The sequence below is a fragment of the Vicugna pacos genome, chromosome 22 (assembly GCF_048564905.1).
Source record: "Vicugna pacos chromosome 22, VicPac4, whole genome shotgun sequence".
Lineage (NCBI taxonomy): Eukaryota > Metazoa > Chordata > Mammalia > Artiodactyla > Camelidae > Vicugna > Vicugna pacos.
The window spans coordinates 27,468,789-27,490,220 of record NC_133008.1 but is presented as its reverse complement, the minus strand read 5'-3'; the positions used below and the strand labels follow the sequence as shown (position 1 = coordinate 27,490,220).

Here is a 21,432-nt window from a genome sequence, read left to right as displayed (position 1 = left end):
ATAAAAGCACACAACAGCTTGAGAACATGAATATGTAAAGAAAAGAGTCTGGAAGGACATGAACCAAAAAGCTAACAGGGATGGGATTATCGGTAATTTAAACTTTTCTTCCTGCTTGTCTCATGTTAAAATTTAAAAGAAAAAAAAATTGGGGGGGGGGGTAATTAAGTTTGTTTGTTTGTTTCTTAATGGAGAGGTACTGGGGATTGAACCTAGGACCTCAGGCATGCTAAGCACGCGCTCCAGCACTGAGCTATACCCTGCCCTCTCGTGTTAAATTTTTATCTATAAAGAACAAAAGTGATTCACATTAAGAAGAAAAAGTGGTCAGGCTGGGTAGGTGTGGAAGGGCATTCCAGCAGAGGGAATGGTACTGATGAGATCACAAGAGCTCGAGAGCAGGCTGTGTCTGCAAAATGACGAGAGCTCAGTCCAGCCCGAGAGGGTGACTGCGGGGTGCAATGGCTGGGGATGAAAGGGACAGAGTCCCAAGGAGACTTGGGAGCTGCAGGCTAGGGTATGGGCTTTGTCCTGACCAGAGGTTCAAGGCAATGAGACAGAAGCCGAGCAAGCAGGCCGGGGGCTGGGGACCAAGTGGCCAGCATGACCTAGTCCAGGAGGGTGGAGGCTGGCTCACGGTCCCTCATGGGCCATATGGCATCTGCAGAGGGATTAGACACCAGGACAGAGAGCAGGGCAGGGCTGCACAGTAAGGCTAGGTAGTGACTGTGGATGAACAGGCAGCAAGAAACCCATGTCTCCAACACTGGGGACTGGCTGACCAGGAACACTGAGTCTTGGGGCCAGCACACAGAACATTCCCTGTATCCCAGGCACCACCCCGTCCCCACTTCCTCTTATCACCAATGCCAGGCCTATGGTCAGCATTCATTAAACATTTGCTGAATGAATGAATGAATGAATGTCCAAGCTGATCTGCATTCTCCTCTAACCCCTACACCCATTCATTCATTCATTCATTCAACAAACACTGATTATGGCTACATCTGGGGATACAACAGGGTCCCTGCCTCTGGGAACCATATGGACCTACTAGACCAGAAAGTTGTAATTTCAGTGCAGTGTGGAAACCCATTCTGCAGGTCTGTCCAATGGCTATAGGAACCCTGGAGAGGCGCATCTAATACTGACTAGATCAGGCCAGAAAAGATATCCTAAAGCAAACAGGGCACAGGAACTGAAGAGATTTAAAGCAGGGGAGTGACAGGGTGTATTCAGTGTTAACAGAGATTCCTAACTCTTCCTTAAAGAATCAGGAGAATGGTCTGCAGGGAGCACGGGTGGCCAATTAAATGCCTAAAGCAATAGGACAGGAGAAGACAATGAGACTTGGTCTAGGATGGAGGCAGGAGAGACAGAGGAAAAGGGATGGAAGTATCCAGAAGGGCGAGTGCCAGGGACACAGGTCAAAGGTCATGCTTAGATTTCTGACTGGAGCCACTGAGTGGACGGAGTGCCATCTGCTAAGATGGGGACCCTGGCAAACAAGCAGTTGGCCTGTGGGAGAGTCAAGGTCAGTCTGGAAAACACTGAGAAGCTGAGGGGTCTGGAGCTCAGGAGGACTTTCTGGCTGAAAGAGAGGTGGCAAGCTGAAGGTAAAGCTAAGCTGTGGGGGCGCATCTGTGTACCCCAGTGTTGGCTTAGGAAGAGGAGGCTCAGGAACAACCCGAGGACTGCCTAAGTTAATGGCTGGGAGGGAGCTGCAAGAGAGGCAGAGGGAGGCCTCCGAGGTAGGAGAAAGCCAGGGTGGGGGGGGCTCACGGAAGCCAAGGGAAGACGAAGCTCCCAAAAGGAAGAGGAGACAGAGGAGACAGCTCTGTGAACAGGAGGGAGGAGGACATCAGCAGAACAGGGCCGCTCACTCAGGGGCGGGTCTGTCCCCAGGGGACACATGGCAATGTAGGAGGGCATTTTTTTGGTTTTCATAACTCAGAAGGTGCCACTGGCACCGGCAACGTAGAGGATGGCCCCCCACAGAAATTACCCAGTCCCAAACATCGACTGTGCTCAAGTGGAGAACCTCTGAGCTGGAGTGAGTCCAGAAACCTAGCAAGGACTTTTTTCAAAGAAAGCAGAGACTAGAGCATGATTGAATGCAGGCGGGTGATCCTGGAAAGGCTCAGAAAAGTGGGTACATGCATAACTTGATGTTCCTGGGCTGCTGAGAAGGGAAGGGATCCGGGAGAGAGGTGGAAATGGCTGTCACGTTCACTGAAGTAGGAAGCAATCATCACCTGAGAGGAAGGGGCCTGAGCGGAGAAAATGCACTGAACTGGCTGCTGTGCACGGGACGCCCGTGGTACAAGCTGAGGTCAGCTGGGGGTTTGACTGGACCGGGTGCCCGTCCGCCAGGATGTGAGAATCTCTCTGAGGTGGGCAGCCTGAGCCAGGCTGAGAGAAGGTCATCAGATGAACATAACCATGCATGTCTAGGGTCTCACTGGAAAGGTGTCATAAGGGACAAAGGGGAGTGAGCTGTGAGGCCACAGCCCCGGGACCAGCTTCGAAGCAGTTTTCACACACCAAGTAGCAGGAGAAAAGTGAATGCAGTAGGTTCTTCATAAAGTTAAGTTCATTCAATTTAAAGAACTGGGTGGGAGGGTACAGCTCAGTGGTAGAGTGCGTGCCTAGCATGTATGATGTCCTGGGTTCAATCCTCAGTACAGCCATTTAAAAAATTTTTTTAAATAAAAAAAAATTAAAAGAACTGCTAGTGAGATGCAGAGCTGAAATGCCAGCCCAGGCCCCCTATCCTACAACTCCTGGTGCACTCCACTCATCTTGCCCAAAAAGCAGGAAAAAAGTTTGTATCTGAACTGAGATAAATTCCAAATTACACTTTTACTGCTTTCACTGGTTCTCAAACCAGTTCTCTCTGGACAGATCACACCAAAGCTAAGTGTTCCTATGAACACAGCTCACATTACTCTGAAAACCACAAACCAAGAGACAAGGAAGTCAGGTACTATGAAAATGTCGGCGAGCACCTGCAGCACTCAGGAATGCCAACGGGGCCGAGTGTTCCCTTCCCCAGAACACAAAAAGAGAAAGGCAGGACTTCTTTGCAGCACAGGAGAATCTCTAAGCCCCTCTGAACAAGGACTCTCTTATTCAGGATGTCCTCCTGGAACTGGAGAGACAGTGCCTTCTAGAACATTCTAATGCTGTTCAATTTTGTGTATTATGTAAAGCTCCCATTTTGAAGACATTTATTAAATCGCAGACTCTCAGAATGGGAAGTGTCCTTAAAGGACTTTTCAGTTCAAAGCCCCCTCTGATAAACTAATTCCCTGTACAGTGGTCGGCCAGCCTCTACAGAAGTCATCCTGGGGACAGGCATTTTCCATCACTGGCAAATGCTGAGGGTTCAATGCAGCAGGACAATGAGTATATGGGGTTCAACATACTCCTCTACTGTCACATAAATGTGAACATAATATTATTGTATTTCCATAATAAATACAGCTTTTCATTTTGAAATTATTTCTCAGTGCAGGAACTACAGTCCCACAACCCAAGGCGGCAGTCAGAGCCACCCAGGAGGACTGCTCGTTCCTCAGCAGAGCTGGGAAGAGAGGGAGAGGAGGAAGAGAGCTCCCTAAAATGTTCCTCCCTGGGAAGAAAAGAAAGGAAGAAGCGCTTCACAGCACCCAGTCTTGCCATGTTTTTCTCCAGGGTCCTTGAAACCAGGGTCTCAGAACAGAGACCCATCTATAGAGGGAGACTTATCAGGTACCAGGCCTTCTGCAAACCCTTATGAGGCAAGCAGCATCAGGATGTAGGAGCCACCACGCCCACCTTACAGATGGGGACACTGAGGCTTAGAGGCTTATGGTCACACTGTAAGGGTGCGAGAGGGTGGGACTTTGAACCGGCCGGCCAACCCCACAGCCCGCCTGTGATCCACTGCCCTGATCCAGTCCCTAAGAGTTCAAGCTCAGTGTGTTTCAGATGTTGAAGTTAATAGTGTGACAGGGTGGCCCAAACCTAACAAAGGGCTGCCCACAGGGGACTCAGTGTTCTGCCTCGGGCCTGGCCTTGTATGGGGGCCTGGGGAGGCAGGATGGGCCTGCCTGGGCCTGCCCTGGGCAGGGCGCTGGCCAGAGTCCCTTCCACACATGGGACCACACCAGGCCAGGGTGCCATTCTTTGGTCCCTTCCAGCTGTCAGAATGGTCCCCATTTCTCATGTCCCCACATTTCCCCTCCTCTCACCGTCTCAATTTTTACTCACTCTCTTATGATGGGTTTTCCCTCTTTTGGGAATCTATGTCTGGTCTGACACCAGGGCAGTGGCAAAACAGAGTTGAGATAAAAATGAAACTTCACAGCTGTCATTTCACTGAGGACACTGCAGAGCCACAAGCAAAGAAGACAGTGCTCAGCAGGAGGCCGCACGTACCCCCTTTATAAAAGGTGTCTGTTTCTTTACCTGCTACTTTATCCCGAATAAGTTTTGCAGATTCAACTTCACCAATACTGCTGAACAGACTTCGTAACTCATCCTGGGTCATGTTCTGAGGGAGGTAGTTGACAATCAAATTTGTTCTCCCGATATCATCCCTGCAGTCTTCGGCCATGTGGTCTTCATAACCATTAGACATTGTATTTTTAAAAAAAAATCTGCAGGAGAAAAAAAAAATCAAGTAAATTCCAAATGTTCACACTGCAGAATATTGAGGCAACACTTATGACCACAACTGTACCAAGACATTTTTCTTTTCAACACTACAAGTTCAACTTATGTCCACACGTAAACCTGCACTTGGAATGTTTATAGCAGTTTTATTCATAACTGCCCCCAAACTGGAAGCAGCCAAGATGCCCTTCAGCAGGCGAATGGAAAGACACACTCCTATCGTCTGGTACGTGCACACTGCGGAGTCTTATTCGGTGCCAAAAAGAAATGAGCTAGAAAGCCACAAGGACATGTAGGAGTCTTAACTGCACACCGTCAAGTGAGAGAAGAGTTTGAAAGGCTACATACTATACGGTCTCTGAAGTCTATGAAAACAAAAACAAAACAACTCCAAGTTCAGCCACTTCCACTTACGAGGAGGGCCTCAAAGGAACGAACCCACATGCAACTGTAGCACAACTCAAGCCCCCAGAGAAAGCCTATGGACTGTCCCTCGAGACTGTTCCAAAGACCTCTAAGTGCTTCACTCGTCCCCATGGGCACTACTGACGCAGCTGCAGGTCGAGGAGCCTGAGCCGCGGGCCTGAGCGCCCAGCCCAGACCACCCAGACAGTGGTTCCTTACACCCCTTTATTCCCAAGGCACAGCAACTGAGCCAAGAAAGAAGTTAAGATTCTCTACCAGGAGAGGAACTTGGTCTTCAAAGCTTGCAGGCTTTGGAATACCTTTGGCCACTTGCACAAATCTTTACCTTCAGTGACAAACATCAGAGCACAGAAATGACTTCAGAGTAGAGTTGGATCAAGACCCCTCTTCTGAAAGCACCTCTCGCTCTAGATTTTGTTCACAAGCACTGCTGTGCGGCTGCCTAGTCCAAGATGTCCCATGCCCCCGCCTCTAGATAAGCAGGCACCCTGTAGGGCCAAAATGTCATCACTGAGAAAAAGGCCCCACTGCCCACCCAGCCTAAGGTCTCAAGGGGCAGCCCACCCCCTTCCTCTAGATTCCTACTGCCTGGCTCTGATTTTATGCTTGAAAACCCAGTGCTCAGTATCAAGAGCATTTAGCCTCCTTTAAAAATAGCCTTGCCAGCAGTTGTATAAAAACCTGAGCACACCCCCTGCACAGGATCTCCCACCTGCCCCTGAGTCAACGCAGAGAGAGGAATTAGGTCTGGTTCCCTGTTTCCTGGAGGAGACCTCCGGCTCTTTGCTCCTGTGCACACCCTCACTTGCCAGACCAGACACAGCAGGCACAAGTAGCCCAACCTCTAACTATTTCTTTCTTTGAAAATGTTCTGTGCTCCCTGCTCTTTATAAAACAGTTCAGCATCAAAAGCCAAGTAAGAAAAGACTGGAAAGTTAGGCTTCACAAAGTTAAAAACTCCCAGATGGCACAAGGCGTCACAGACAAGCAGCAAGACTAGGGACAAACACGTGCTCCCTAACACATGACTTAGATCAGGGGTTCTCACCCTGGGCGATTCTGCCCCCAGGGGCCCCGGGCAGTGTCTGGAGACATTTTTGGTTATCGAGACTGGGGGTGGTGGAGTGCCACTGGCATCTTGTGGGCAGAGGCTAAGGATGCTGTTAAACACTCCACAAGGCACAGGACAGCCCCACTACCAAGAATCATCCAGCCCAAAGTGTCAATACTACCAAGACTGAGAAAACTTGATTCAGGGCATCTACAAATTAACAGGGAAAAAGCAACATGTCACTAACAGAGAAGTGGACAAAGGATCTGAGTAACAACTAACAGATGCTGGCAATTCAAACAGCTAATAAGCCATGAAAAGCAGCTCAAGTTCATGAAGAAAATGCAAAGTAAAAAGAGATGCTACCTTCTGTCAGTAAGATGGAACTCAGTCCAGTGGAATAGTTACACTGGATACAGCCCAGTGCAAGTAAGGATAAGGGGGGAAGAAACACCCTCACACACCACTGATGTGAGTGTGACATGGCAGGGCCTAGAGAAATGTTTAACGTAAATTTGACCCTCTGACTCAGAGCTGTAGGAAACTGTTCTACAGAAATAATCATGAGTGCAGGGAAATACATGAAAGGAACACAAAACCCCATGGCTGGTAAAACTGAAACGCTGGACACAACCTAAAGATGGCTAAATAAATACCAATTTTCAGTAGAAAGCATGGCACTAATGGGTTTCATCATGAAAAGCTCCACAAATCTGCTGAACAGCTTGTGGCCATGAGACTTTAAGCTAGATTAGCTCAAAAACAAATGAACAAACAGAAACATCTGCTGAAGCCTGAACCAAAGTACAAAGGTAACTGTGAAAAATTGAAATGCACACTGAAGTTTGCTCAAAATGTGATTCAAACATTTTTCTTCTTCCTTCCTCTTTTTTGCCCTTTATCCCTCTCTCTCTTCACCCTTGTTCTGAGTTAGGCATCTACTATTCTGCCTTCTCCCTCACCCTGCTTTCATGGATGATCAATGGGGCAGTAATGACCCCATTCTCATTATCCAGAGGTGGAGGGTCAGGGTGGGAGTGTCCTTATGCCTGGTAAAAAGTTAGTTTTCTAAAAAAAAAACCAGTGGTTGGCAAACCATTGCCTGCGGGCCAAACTGTTTGGCCTGTCACCTATTTTTATAAATAAAGTTTTATTGGCACACAGCTACTCTCATTTGTTTATGTATTGCCCATGGCTGCTTTTGCACTACAGTGACAGAGTTGAGTAGTTGTGACTGAGACCATATGGTCCACAAAGCTGAAAATATTTACCATCTGGCTCTTTACAGAAAAACTGTGCCGACCTCTGTTCTAAAATGTAAAAATAGAAAAATTTCTAGGAGAAAGTCTTTGTGATACTAGGTGAGGCAAAGATTTCTTAGATGCCATATCAAAGGCACATCCATTTAAAAGAAACTGACAAACTGGATATCATCACAATTTAAAACCTCTGCTCTTGAAAAAGACATTGCTAGGAAAATCACAATCCACAGACCAGAAAATATTTGCATTATCACACATCTGAAAAAGGACTTGTTTCCAGAACATATTTTTTTTAAAAACTCTCAAAACTTAACAATAAGGAAACAAACAACCCAGTTTTAAAAAAGGTAAAAGATGTGAACAGACCCTAAGCCAAGGAAGAGATATGGATGGCAAATAAACACATGAAAAGATGCTCAACATCAGTTAACAGGGAAATGAAAATTTAAAATGGAATACTACTCAGCCATAAAAACCGACAACATAATGCCATTTGCAGCAACATGGATGCTCCTGGAGAATGTCATTCTAAGTGAAGTAAGCCAGAAAGAGAAAGAAAAATACCATATGAGATCGCTCATATGTGAAATCTAAAAAACAAAAACAAACAAACAAACAAAAACAAAGCATAAATACAGGACAGAAATAGACTCACAGAGAATACAGACTTGTGGTTACTAGGGGGGTGGAGGGTGGGAAGGGATAGACTGGGATTTCAAAACTGTAGAATAGATAAACAAGATTACAATGTATAGCACAGGGAAATATACACAAAATGATATGATAACTCACAGAGGAAAAAAATGTGACAATGAGTGTGTATATGTCCATGAATGACTGAAAAATTGTGCTGAACACTGGAATTTGACACAACATTGTAAAATGATTATAAATCAATAAAAAATGTTAAAAAAAAAACCACATCAAAATATCCATTTAGACCCATTTAGGACATCTAAAACAAAAACAAAAGCAAGCAAACACTGACAAGAAAACAGAAAACAGACAATATCAACCTTTGATGATCAATAAAAAGGTACTATTATTCACACAACTTGTATGAATCTCAAATACTGAATGAAAGAAGCCAAACTCAAAGGATACATACTACATGATTCCATTCTGGAAAAGGCAAAACCATAGGGACAACTCAGTAGTTGCCAGGAGCAGGGGAAGAGTTGACAGGACATGGGGAGCATGAGGAAACATTTTTGTTTCCTGGGTGGTAAAATTTTCTGGTATCTGGATCTTGATGGTGGTCACAAGACTCTATTCACTTGTCAAAACCCAAAGAACTCCACATCAAAAAGAGTGAATTAAAAGATAATTTTAAAAGACTTAACAGATGAAACTTCTGCATTACAGCCTTGTTTCTTGGCTAGGCTGAGCAGTCCCCTGCAGGCCCCATTCTTGGTCAACCGGCAACAACAAAGAACTCAAACCCCAAGAGCAGTTTCTCGGTGCTTCGGTGCTGTCCAGGTCTCTTCCCCTGACATTTCCACATCTGCATATCGAATCCAGGGCCCAACCAGCCCCGTCCCCAAAAGCACCAACCACAACCAGGCGTTGGTCTCTGCCTGTCCATCACTGACTCCCAAGTCGTGGCCACCTCTGACCCTCTGTCTCTCAGGCCACCAGGCCCCGTCTCCTCTCACTCAGCATGTCTCTCCACGTGGCAGCCTGTGGACTCCTCCAGGTCACCATGCTCAGCCCCATCAAGCCGGATCCTCCACTCTGGCTCTCCTTGTCAGTGAGGTCACCACCTGCTGAGGCTCAGAGGTTACAGGACTTTGCTCAGGGGCAGTCATCACACTGTTAATAAGTGGCAGGGCCAGCCCTCGAGCTGTTACTACAGAGCGGTTTCCCAAGGATGGAGCCTGATGGCCCCTGCTCGTCCCCTCATTACGTCCCTCACTCGAGCTCCCTGAGGCATGCTGCAGACCTTCATATTTCTGTGCCTTCGATCCAGCTGCCCGTTTGGCAGGCTCACCAGCCTCTCCATCACCTCCTCACTGATCTTTAAAGTGTGTCCCGGGACACAAGGTTGCTCTAGTTCTCAGTGCTCGCCACCACCGATGTGAACCTGTGTTACTACACCAGTCACTCTAACTTGTAATTGTTAGCTTTTCACCCACGTCACCAGCCAAAGCCTGGAGGGTCAAGGCTACAGCACTATTGCTAAGGGTCCCCAGGCAAACCTAGGGAACCTGGCAAACTGTAGGTACATCACACAGGTACACTGAGGAGAAGGGGACAGACACTGGATCTCAGGCTCACCTGGGAATCGTGTGTACTTGGTGCATTCTTTTACGTTAAAGAAGGGCTGTCAGAAATTGTACTGAGAGTCTATTAACTTTTTTAGGATCATCCTGTCCCATCTCAACCCACAGGATCAAAGTCAACTGCAGGGAGCAAAAAGGGAAACTTAGTTTAGGAAAGCAATTCCTGCTGATTTGGAAATGTTTCTTGGTAAGGGATGTATCATGGAGAAGTCCTGTTTGGATGATCTCTGAGGGTTTTCAGCCCCATAGCACTATTTTAAACAATCCTGGTTGTCTGTATGACTTCAGTGATGCTGTTCACATCAGGAGCGTACCTGCTACGTATATAGGCAACAGATATATCCATATATATAAATGACATAAAAACATATGTAGGTGATACATACGTAAAGCAGCAACACTGGTTTCCATCAGGCACCCATGAGAGTCTGTCTCATTTTATAGCCACAGAGCAGGCTTTCTAAACTACTTGGGCCAGAACAAAACTAGAATAGTCAAACATCCTCAGGCTCAGCCCTGACACTTCACACATCATATGACGAGGCTTGGACTCAATTATTTCTAAGGTCCTTTCTAGACATAAAGTCCTGAGTTCTTTAAGGTAAAAAAAAAAAAATCTCAGGAACGTAAGGTCACCTAGGAAACACTATGGTGCCAGAAAAAAAAAACTAAAGGCACCACCTGACCCAATTAGAACTGCCACGCAAGGGGAAGGCTCACTCAGATCGACTTGGTCTACGTTTCCTTACTCATTCTTCCCATAGGCCACAGCAGGTGTTGGGGGAGCTGCCCGGATTTGGCAGCTCCGTCTAAGTCACAGCAATTCCATACCCACCAGGCCAAGGAGCCCAGGGGAGAAGCAGAGCACGTGCAGATCAGTGCATCCCAGGGTCTGGCCCAGTCAAAGTGCTCCACAGGCCCCAAGGAGGCTTGATCAGATCCACAGCCCTGCTAAGGCTTCTTTCTGGTTTGTCAAGACCCCTCCAGGACTCTCACAGAGAGCAGCAGAGCAACAGGGTACGGCACGGGCTTTGACAGAGCTGAGCTCCACTGTTAACCCTACTGCTCATCAGCCGAGCAACAGTGGGTGCATCACTTCAGCTTCCTTGTCTGCAAACTGGGGTGGTATCACCTGCTTCACCAGCCCCCAGCAGTTCCTGACACTTGGTAAGCTATCCCTTCATCGCTCACCTCCAGGTCCATTAAGGAACACTTTCAACCCTTTCCCCTTGGGGCCCTGGAAACCACCCACACTTCTGATGCCATTTCTAATGGACCCCAGTTCCATGGAAGCCAGTGTGGTTTCACCCGCCAGGGCTCATGCTCACAGCACCCCATGGAATGTGGAAGATCTTGCTGGTAGTCAGCGCTCACTCACCAATCACAAAGAGAACCTTGAACGAATCAGCAGGCCTACTAATCTCTTTACCAGAGACATGAACCTTATTCCAGTCCTGCCCTCTTACTCTTACTTTACTGACAAAATCCAGGTGAGAGTCTGTCTCCTGAGCGGCCGGTCTCCAGCTGCAAGCACCCTCATCTCCTCCCCTCCTGCCCTAGACCCCTCTTCACACCTCCTCCTCCCCCTGAATCACTGCATTTGGTGGTGCACACACTTTTCCCCCAGGCCAGCTCTCTCCATCCCCCAAAGCAAAGTGAGCACCAAGTTCTGCCAGTTTTACATCTGAGACACCTCGCTTCCCCCACCTCTCTGCCATCATCCGCATTCAGGTCCCTGTCACCTTCTGCCTAGAATGACTCCTAACTGCTCTCCTCACATGGTTATTTCAAACTGAGCGTCTCTAAGCCCAATTTGGTCTTCTCCCTCCAAATCACTCCTGTTCCTTCTGTCTCCCCATTTCTGTTCATAGTGTCTTCAGTCTAGCCATTGGGTTGTTCTGGACTGTTCCTTCTGTAAATCTTTCCTCTGACATGAATGCCTCTTTGATGGATGGCTGGATCCAGTCACTTCTGAGCTCCTTGCTAACCCTTCCCTCCCCCAGCACACACGGAGTGCACCCGGTGCCAGGCACGAGCAAGGCAGTGGGCATGTAGATAAAGAAGCTGTCCTAGTCCTGAGACTCAAGTTCAGGCCATTCCGGGCCATCTCAGGGCTGCAAAAGCCTCCTGACTACTCTGCTCACCCCTATTTCTCACTCAGAAAAGCAAGCTTCCCAGCTCACCTCTCAACTGTGTCCAGAAAGCCTCTACCACCTGACCCTGGCAGGCTTTTCTAGATTCATCTCCAAGTTCACCTTCTTGACCCTCTGCCTGCCCAAACCGGTCCCCTCAGGCTTCCAGACCTCACTGTGCCTGCCTCCTCTCTTACTGACTCAGGCTGCTGGCTGCACACGGAAACTGCTGTCCATGCTTCCCTGATTACAACAACCAGTTTGGACACCAGTTCTTTCATCAAAAACCAACCCAAACAATGGACAATCATTTCTCTTAATACTCTCAAGGCTGTCACTCCCCACTGCTTCATCCTTTTATTACTTAATCTCACCCATCTGTGTGTTTTCTCCCCAGTTCAGGTTGTGAACTCCTCTGGGAGGCAGTTTCTTTCACTTATCCCTGTTTCCCGCAACAAGGAACAAGTGGTCACGTTTCACGTGTCCAATCTTTAAGTGACTGCTGATTGGCCAGGGCACTGAGGCTCTGGGTTGAGTGAAAATGGACAGTGATCAGATAAGCGAGTCCTGCCAACACATACTGACAGACACTGACTTCTGGCACCCACCCACTTCCTGTCTGTATATCCATGACATGCATTCTACTCAAGTGATGTGCTTTTTTTGGGTCTACGTTCACATTCTAAATGGATCCTTCTCCTGCCTTCTCTTTCTTAGTGACCATTATTCACCTACCAGGCTCAGGCAGGGACCCAGAAGCATCCACCGCTGTTCTCTCTTGCTCACATCCCACAACTAAATACCCAGAGTCCTATGTCCTCTACCCTCTAACCACGTCTCAAACCCATCCCCTCTCTTTCCTGACCACTACAGCCTGGGTTATAGTCGCGACTTTTCTTATTTGCAGGAAAATAATCACCTCCAAAATGGTCTGCTGGCCTTTAGCAATACTACCTCCAACTCTTCCTCCTCTGTGCAGACCTGACTCCTTCACCCTGTGAACTGAAACTGCCCAAAAGCCACTCTTGGCCTGGCCTCTAGGACAACATCCAAGCCCTCTGCACACAAGCTACATGAGTCCTCTCGTCACCACTCATGTCACCTTTCTTACCTCTGAAATACCAGACCCCACATGGTTCCCTGAACCACAGTGTAACCACCTCCATGCCTTTGCTGTGCTGTTCCTGCACCCAACAAAGCCCTTCCCCACAGTCTTGGTCTGGCTAACTCCTCCCCACCCCTCACATTCACCTCCTCCAGGAAACATTCTGTGATCTCCTCTGCCCACCAAGGCTAAGTTAATAGCTTCCTTTTCTGTACTTCCACACCAGCCAGTGCATATAACCACCACCAGACTCAACAGAGTAGGCTAAAAGGATCTATGCCCACACTACAATCGCCAGTGCCTCCCCAGTCTAGCACAGGGCGTGGGACACAGCAGCGGGGCAGAGAGAGTTGGCAAAAGGAGGGAAGCAAGGCTAACTTCCCTTCGGTAGGCTGGTTTCCTCTGGTCTTCCCCCGACCTAGTCTCAGGTCAGCCTCGCCGCTTCACTACTGCCATCTACGGGCGAAAAGAGCTAACTGCACTTCTCTGGCCATTCAGCATTAATTTGATTCAACTGAATGAGATGGGGACACAAACGATGGAACAGCTGATTCCAGTGTGGGTAGACAGAATAAGAGTGGCAGCTAGGGGAGGCTTCAAATGGTGAGTGAGCTCTGACCTGGGCCACAGAGCATGAGGAAGAGATCTCTAGGTGGAGGAGAACAGCCCTCAGGCAGTGGAGGCAACAGGCAGAGAGGGTTGGCATTTAGGGCCTATGATCAGGTGAAATGAGAAACGAAGCGAGGGTCAGAACGTGCATGACTTGGGATCCCAAACTTTAGCTTTTAAGCGACCTAAAGAGGCTTAAAAAATTAATTTTTTTACATCCAAAGACACTTAACTGAGAGTAATATAATCAGATCTGCATTTAAAAACACAACTCTTGCTGGAGTGTGGAAAGATGATAGAGGTGGGAAGTGGGAGGGAGTGAGGCAAAAGCAAGGCATTAGGAAGATGGTATTTTCCTAACTCTTCTCTCATTTTTCCACTTGCTGCCCCATCATCTCAGACTCAACACATCCAAACTGAAATTCTGCCTCTTCCAAACCAATGCTTCGACATAAACATGACTTATTTCCACATTTTGAGATGTTCATCTATCTTGGTTTCTTCATGGACCTTGAAGTTGCAAAATTTTCTAACAGATTCCAGCACAGCGCTCTGGAACAGAAGATGCTCAATGGTAACTGAAAGGAATGTCCCTGGACCCTGTGATTAGAAGAGCGGTAAAATCTGGTGGTTAAGAGTAAGGACGTTGGGTCAGAAGGCCTGAGTTCAAATCCTGCCTGCCATCAGCCACTTTTCTGTGTAAGACTGGTCACATTAAATGATCTATTGAAGTCTCGGTTTCACCCCTAAAGCTGAAATTATGATAGCACCTATCTCAGGGGCTGGAGATAAATGTCTGTGAGTGTAGAGCACGTAGTAAATCCTCACTAAATAGTGTCAACTATTTATAACTTATATCCAGTGACTACCAGGCACAGAACACGTGCGATGCTAAGGGTTTCCCACACCCTTCAGTCTGCACAGCAATATTCTCATCCATCCCATTTTACAGATAAGAGAACTGAGGCTCCTACTGTTGAGTTTGTTCAACCTCCTGGGAGCACTAGATTCAAAAGCATCGGAGATGGGGCCCAGGGAACTTTTAGGGAAAGATCATTTAGTCTACTGGTGGTTCTCACACACGTGTGTGAGATACTTCTAGCAATGCTTGAAGATGTTTTTCATCTTTACAACTGGGGAGCAAGGATGCTGCTGGCATCTAGTGAGAAGAGGCCAGGGTTACTGCTCAACATCTTCCAATAGAGAGGACAGCCCCACTCCTCCCCAAGCCAAGAATGATCAGACCGAAAATGTCAGTAGTGCCAAGGTTGAGAAACCCTTCTCTAGTGCATCCATCTCCCCATCATCCCACTTCTGGAGCAAGAGCTATCGGGATCCCACATGAATACTTTCCGCCAGGGGGGCTCTGGTCCTCCAAGGGAAGCGCCTGTAGAAGTTCTTCCCCACCAGTCCTGCACACAGGAGGTATTAGAGCCCATTTTAATAAGCAGAGCAGCAGAGGACACCGGAAAAGGAAGGGAGAGCATCCATCCCCCATTGTTCAATTGCGTGCAGTTTGTGTTTTCAACACATACACATTTTACAAATCCAAACGTCCCACGCCCCAAAAAACAGCTTTGTTAGAGATGGCATCCAAAAATATTTTTTTCTAGGGCTTTCATACATACTGAAGGGTTTGCACACTTCTAAAAGGACCTCAGATCGGCCGCGGTCCTCTGACAAGGACCACAAAAGAATCTGTAGGATTTCCCGGGGAAGCGAGCCCGTGGGCCGTGACCTCTGCGCGCTGAAGGCACTCACCCCACTCCCTCGCCTCTGGCTTTGCTCTCCCGCCCCCGGATACCCGGCCTGCAAGACTACCCGGGCCAGGCCGTGGATTCTGGCCACCAGGCGCGTGCCCACGCTGTGTCCCCTTCGCCTGGCCCTCGCGGCGGCCGAGGAATCCGGCCCGGGGCCTGTCGCCGGCGCCCACACCGGCCGGCCTCCGCCCGCTTGCCAAGGCCCGCGCGCGTCCCCTTCCCGGCCCGGCGCGGCCTGGGCCTCGGCCGGTGCAGGCCCGCGAGCGCCCGCGAGCGCCCGCGGCCCGGCCAGGAGAGCTTAGGCCTGCCGCGGCCTACCCCGTCGGACGCCGCCGAAGGCTCCCGCCTCACCTGGACGCGGGCGGGCGGGCCCGGGGCTGCTCCGGGGCGGGCGGGCGGCGGCGGCGCGGCGCTAACGGCTCCGCACGGCCTCGGTAGCGGTGGCGGCAGCGGCGGCGACGGCGACGGCGGCGGCGGCTCCTCCTCAGCGCGCACGACCCGCTCCGGCCCGCGGCCCGGACACGCCCCCCCGGCGCACGCGCCCATTGGTCGGCGTCCGCCACGGCGCGCTTCTCATTGGCCGGCTTTGCTGTCGCGGCGCCCGGGGCCGCGCAGGGGAGGCGGGACTTCCGGCTGGCGCCGCCTGCGAAGAGCTCGGCGGCAGGCTGAGACGCGGATGGCTGGCGATGGCCGCGGAGAGGGCCGCCTGGGGCCAGGCTTACGAAGGCAGACGGAAGGCGGTGGCCGAAGAGCCGCGCTCTTGCGGTGCGCATGCTGTGTGTCTCGCGCCCGCCTGTCCCGCCGCCATCACCACCCTGCAAGGTAGGAACGGTCAGCGCGCCAGAGCTGTGGGGACAGGACCCGGGTTCGAATCCCGGCCCCGACGTTTCCGCACTACGTGCCGTTGGGCAGAGGCTAATGTCACCTCGCGGGGCCTCAGTTTCCTTATCTGGTGTAGTGAGGCGGGGGGGACGGGACGTGGTCAGTGTTCCATCTTTGTTGACTGTTAGTGCAGGCGGGTTCCCAGAGGCACAGCCCAACATCCATTCATTAAAATTTAATTAAGCTCCTACTGTGTGTCAGTCATTGTATGGGCAGTGAATAGGCGAAAACACCTGCCTGTTTGGCTGACATTCTAGACTGCCTCTGTCCAATACAAATATAAGCATATTTAAAATTTTACTGACAGCTGGTATTCTAGACCAGCACTGTCCGTGAGAAATAGAAGCGAACCACAAATGTTAAGTCACAGGCATAATTTAAAATTTCTAGTAGCCATGTTTTAAAAAAGTAAAAAGGAACAGGTGATGTTAATTTTTATGTTTTTTGAAACCCAGTTTGTGTCCAAACTGTTATTTCAGCATGTAACCCATATAAAAATTATGGGATGTTTTTACATTTTCCTTTTTTCTTTACTTTACATGCCTGTGAAATCTGGTGTGTCTTTTATGCTTACAGCAGGTCTGAACTTTGACTGGCTGCTTTCCAAGGGCTCAGCAGTCAGAGTTTCTGTGGCTACTGGACTGGGCTGTGTAGTGTTGGACGGAGAGGTAGAAAAGAAATCGAGCAGATTCTACCCCAAATGCTGAAAAAATGGTAAGATGAAAGTAGATTGGACATAGGGCACAGGTGAGGAGGGTAGAGGTTTCAATTTGAAACGGGGGCTGTCAGGAAGGTTGAGAAGGTAGGATTTGCAGAAGGAGTCAAGATCACTGAACAAATAATCATGTCATTTATTGTTTTGTGCAGTGTTTGTCCAATAGAACTTTCTGTGGCATCTTTTTAATAAGCAGTGTCTGATTTATTAGCCACTAGCTCCTTGTGGCTTTGGAGCACTTGACATATCGCTAGTGCCACTGAAGAACTGAGTTTTTAATATACTTAAATTAATGTTTCCTTAATGTAAATTTGGTCACCTAGAACTTGTGGCTCCCATAGTGTGCAGCACAGATTTAGTAGAATGGTGAGAAGTCCTGCACTCTGAATGGAGCTTGTACTGTGTGCTCAGTGCTGTCTGTGGATTCTGTGGAGTCCTCACAGACTCTGTAAGACGGGCGCTCTAATCATTGTCACCATGATGAATAATGACGTCTTTGATTCATTCGTCTATGCTTTGTGCTTGTTATCATTAATATACTTTATTCTTTTTTAGAAGAGTTTTAGACTTACAGAAATATTGCACAGAAAATACAGTTACTATTTTCTCTACACGCAGTTTTCCATCTTTATAACACCTTTCATTAGTACGATATATTTGTTTGGTCATTTGTATGATACAGTATCACTACATCACTGTCAACCACAGTTTATTTAATTTCCTTTGTTTTTACCTAATGTCTTTTTTCTCTTCCAGAATCCCATCCAGGATACCACATTTCATTCGTTGTTTCCCTTCTCTCTCTCTCTCTCTTTACCTCTCTCCCTCTCTCTAAAGAGAGACAATTGACATATACCATTGTATTAGTTTTACAACATAATGATTTGATATATGTATATGTTGCAAAATGATCACCACAGTAAGTTTGGTTAATAATTAACATCCATCACGGCACATAGTTGCATTTTTTTTCCTTGTGATGAGAACTTTTAAGATCTATTCTCTTAGTTGTCCTGTCTCTTTAAGCTCCTCTTGGCTGGGCAGGTTCTCAGACTTTCCTTGTTTTTGATGATCTTGATGGTTTTGAGAATGACTGGACAGATGTTTGGTAGCATGTCCCTCTGTTGAAATTTGTCTGGTATTTTTCTCATGATAGTACCAGGATGATGGGTTTGAGGGAGGAGGACCGAAGAGGGAAAGTACCATTCTCATCACGCATATCAAGTGTACGTACTATCAGCTTTATCTGTGCCTGTTGATATTGGCCTTCGTCACTTGAGTTATTATTTGTCAGGTTTCTCTACTATAATTTACTTTCCTCCCGCTTACCTTTGGAAGGAAGTCACTATGTGCAGCCCACATCTAGAGTGGAGACATGTGTTCCCCTCCATATGGGTGGATAGCTACGTAAACTATTTGGAATTCTTCTGCATGAAAGACTTGAGTCTTCTCCCCCCATTTATTAGTTTATCTAATCATTTGATTATATCAATATGGCCTCCTGGATATTTATACTCTGGGTTATAACTCAGTACTGCTTTATTTATTTTGTGCTTAAATTGCTCCATCTTTGGCCACTGGGAGCCCTTTCAGTTGGTTCCTTTGGCCATTGACACGTTGTATTACACAACATGTATGACAGATGTTTTGGTTTGGGTTTTTTGTTTATTTGTTTCCTTTGGAGCACTTCCTTATTTTCTGTTACTACAAGATGCTCCAGGCTCAATTTGTATATTTCCTGCCCTAGTCCTAGCATCAGCCATTTCTCCAAGCCTGGTTCTTTTTAGTAGAGAACAGTGTTAGAAACCAAGATCTGGGCACTCAGAGTGCTCGTTGCTACTGGGGTGTTGCTTCTTTTAGGTTATCAATACTTTGTAACCGCCCATAATGCAGCTGGTATAGATGCTCAGCCCTGGGGATACACCAGTGACCAGATGTGGCAAGTGCCCTCGTGGAACTCACAGTCATCTTGGGAGAACAGGCTTAAGAGGGCAGCTCCAACACTGAATAGCTGTGCAACCTTGGGCAGGTTGTTTAATCTCTCTGAACTTCAGCCTCCCCTTCCATGAAATAGGGGTGAGCATAATACTTTATGAGGGCACTGTGAAAACTAAATGAAATCACCCACTTTTTTTTTTTCTTTTCCATTATGGTTCATTACAGGATATTGACTATAGTTCCCTGTGCTATATAGTAGGACCTTGTTGTTTATCTATTTTATATATAGTGGTGTATATCTGCTAATCTCAAACTCCTGATTTACCCCCCTACCCTTGGTTTCCCCTTTGGTAACCATACATTTGTTTTCCTTGTCTATGAGTTTGTTTCTGTTAAATAAATAAATTCACTTGTGTCATAGTTTAGATTCCACATATAAGTGATATCGTATGATATTTGTCTTTCTTTCTGACTTACTTCACTTAGTATGATAATCTCTAGGTCCAACCATGTTGCTGCAAATGGCATTTCCTTTTTATGGCTGTGTAGTATTCCATTATGTATATATACCATATCTTCTTTATCTAGTCATTTGTTGATGGACATTTAGGTTGCGTCTATGTCTTGGCAGTTGTAAGTAGTGCTGCTATGAACATTGGGGTCCATGTATCTTTTAGAATTAGTTTTATCTGGATATATGCCCAGGAGTGGGATTGCTGGATCATATGGTAAGTATTTTTAGTTTTTTTAAGGAACCTCCGTACTGTTTTCCATAGTGGCTGCACCAAACTACATTCCCATCAACAGTGTGGGAGGGTTCCCTTTTCTTCACACCCTCTCCAGCATTTTTTGTTTGTGGGCTTAAAATGATGGCCATTCTGACTGGTGAAATCACTCACTTTTCAAATCTCTGAAACAGAGCCTGGCATAAAGCACTTATTAAGTCTTATTCTTATTAATAATAAAAAGAAATTACACAAATAATTACACTCTGCAGAGGTTCGGAGTGCCAGCAAAGTGTGTAACAGGAGGACCTGACTTCTGTTGGGGGCAGCCAGGGAAGACTTGCCAAGTCAGTAGTGTTGCAGCTGAGACAGGAAGGGCAAGTCACCGGGCAAAGGGGAGCAGAATGTTTCAGGTAGCAAGAACAGCAAATGCAAAGGCCCTGAGGCAGGCAGGAGCCTGGCACACTTAGGAACTGAGAAAAGGCTGGTGGCTCATAGGATTGAAAGGGGTAGGATACATAAGGTCTGGCTGGTCATGGTGAGTTGAGATACCCTGTCCTAAGAGCAAGTGAGGTGACTTGTCCAAGTGCACATGTCTAGTAAGGACAGAGCCCAGAGTTGAATCCAAGTTTACTTAGTCCCAGAGAACTTTTATTTCCCTGGTCTGAATTTGAGATAGGAGTTCTTATTTTTTGCTTTTTGTTTTTTCAGTAAGAAGCATAGTTTTGGTTCTTAAGGCTCAGAATCAGAGTACACTTCAGCCACCAGAGTCCCAGGTGGTTCTTGTCACCCCTCTAAGCACACAGGAGGATCTGTGCGATCAGGAGACACAAAGGCAACTCGGCTTGGGTTCCTGCCCTTGAAGACATCACTGCCCCGAGACAGAGGAGGACGCATGCACCCAGCCAATGTGACAAGGGCTAGGTACAGAACACTGCCTCCCACGAGGGCCATGGCTGAGCAGGAGGACAGTAAGACGAAGGGGCTGCCAGCCAGAGGGACTGGCCGGAGCACAGGCATAGCTTTCTCCCAGAGGATGGTTCAGGGAGCAGGGAGCAGTAGACACACTCGACACAGCTTGTGAGGGAAGTGGACAGTGAGGTGGGATTGGAGAGATGTCTGTGTCCGGCTGTAAAGGACCCCAGAGAGTCAGGCAGAGAACTTGAGATTTTACACATCAGACCAGGAGTTGGCAGACTACAGCCTGCTTCCACTCACACCTTTTCTTGTATAGCCTGTGAGCTGCCAATGATTTTTCCATTTTTTTAAATGGTGGGGAAAAAACCGAGAGAAGTAGAGCATTTTGTGACATGAGAAAATTCCATGAAACGCAGTCTCAGCGTCCATCAAGCCTGATAGTAACACGGCCACAGCTGTCATCTGCGTGTTGCCCGTGGCTATATTCAGGCCACCACGGCAGAGGCAGACTTGCTCCAGCAGGACCTGCTTCGGGGCTGCACAAATGAGGCAACCACACAGGGCCCTGCACTTCCTGCTGCAGCTGTTTTGAAATGCTTCACCTACAAATGGAGGAGCCGCATATTTTTATCTTGCACCAGGTTCCAAAAATCATCTAGCCGAGAGGTCGTATGGCCCACAAAGCCTAAAATGCTCACTATCGAACCCTTTTCAGAAAAAAGTAGGCTAATCTTGCTGTGGTGAGCAGAGTAACAGGCCCCTCAGAGAGGTCCACGTGCTAATCTCCAGGACCCTGTGAAGAGTTCTCTGACCTGGCAGAAGGGACTTTGCAGATGAGATACAGCTCTGAAGATGGGAGGTGGTCTTGAATTATCTGCATGAGACCAATGTAATCACAAAGGCTCTTACCAGAGGGAGGCTGATGGATCAGAGGAGCTGTGACAGTAATAAGCAGAGAACTGATGCCT

At 47.7% G+C, this 21,432-nt stretch overlaps 1 protein-coding gene and 1 long non-coding RNA gene across 3 annotated transcripts in view; one reads left to right on the top strand and one right to left on the bottom strand.

The window, feature by feature from the left end:
* The window catches only part of ELAVL1 (ELAV like RNA binding protein 1), a 34,242-nt gene extending 18,438 nt beyond the window's left edge, over positions 1–15,804 (bottom strand). Inside the window, exons 1-2 of one of the 2 annotated variants that reach the window (XM_072947800.1) lie at positions 15,638–15,804; positions 4,453–4,643 (exon numbers count right to left, since the gene is read on the bottom strand). In XM_072947800.1, coding sequence (XP_072803901.1) covers positions 4,453–4,624 — 172 coding nt within the window. In that variant the 5' untranslated portion in view covers positions 4,625–4,643; positions 15,638–15,804. Of the gene's footprint in view, positions 1–4,452; positions 4,644–15,287; positions 15,309–15,637 lie in introns of those variants that run through there. The other variant, XM_006206327.4, reaches the window with a different exon arrangement.
* A 119-nt stretch (positions 15,805–15,923) lies between these two features.
* LOC107033713 (uncharacterized) lies at positions 15,924–19,264 on the top strand. The gene is made up of 3 exons (XR_001459228.3): positions 15,924–16,108; positions 16,745–16,882; positions 17,640–19,264. It is a non-coding gene; the product is annotated as an uncharacterized lncRNA (long non-coding RNA).
* Positions 19,265–21,432: the final 2,168 nt, after the last annotated feature.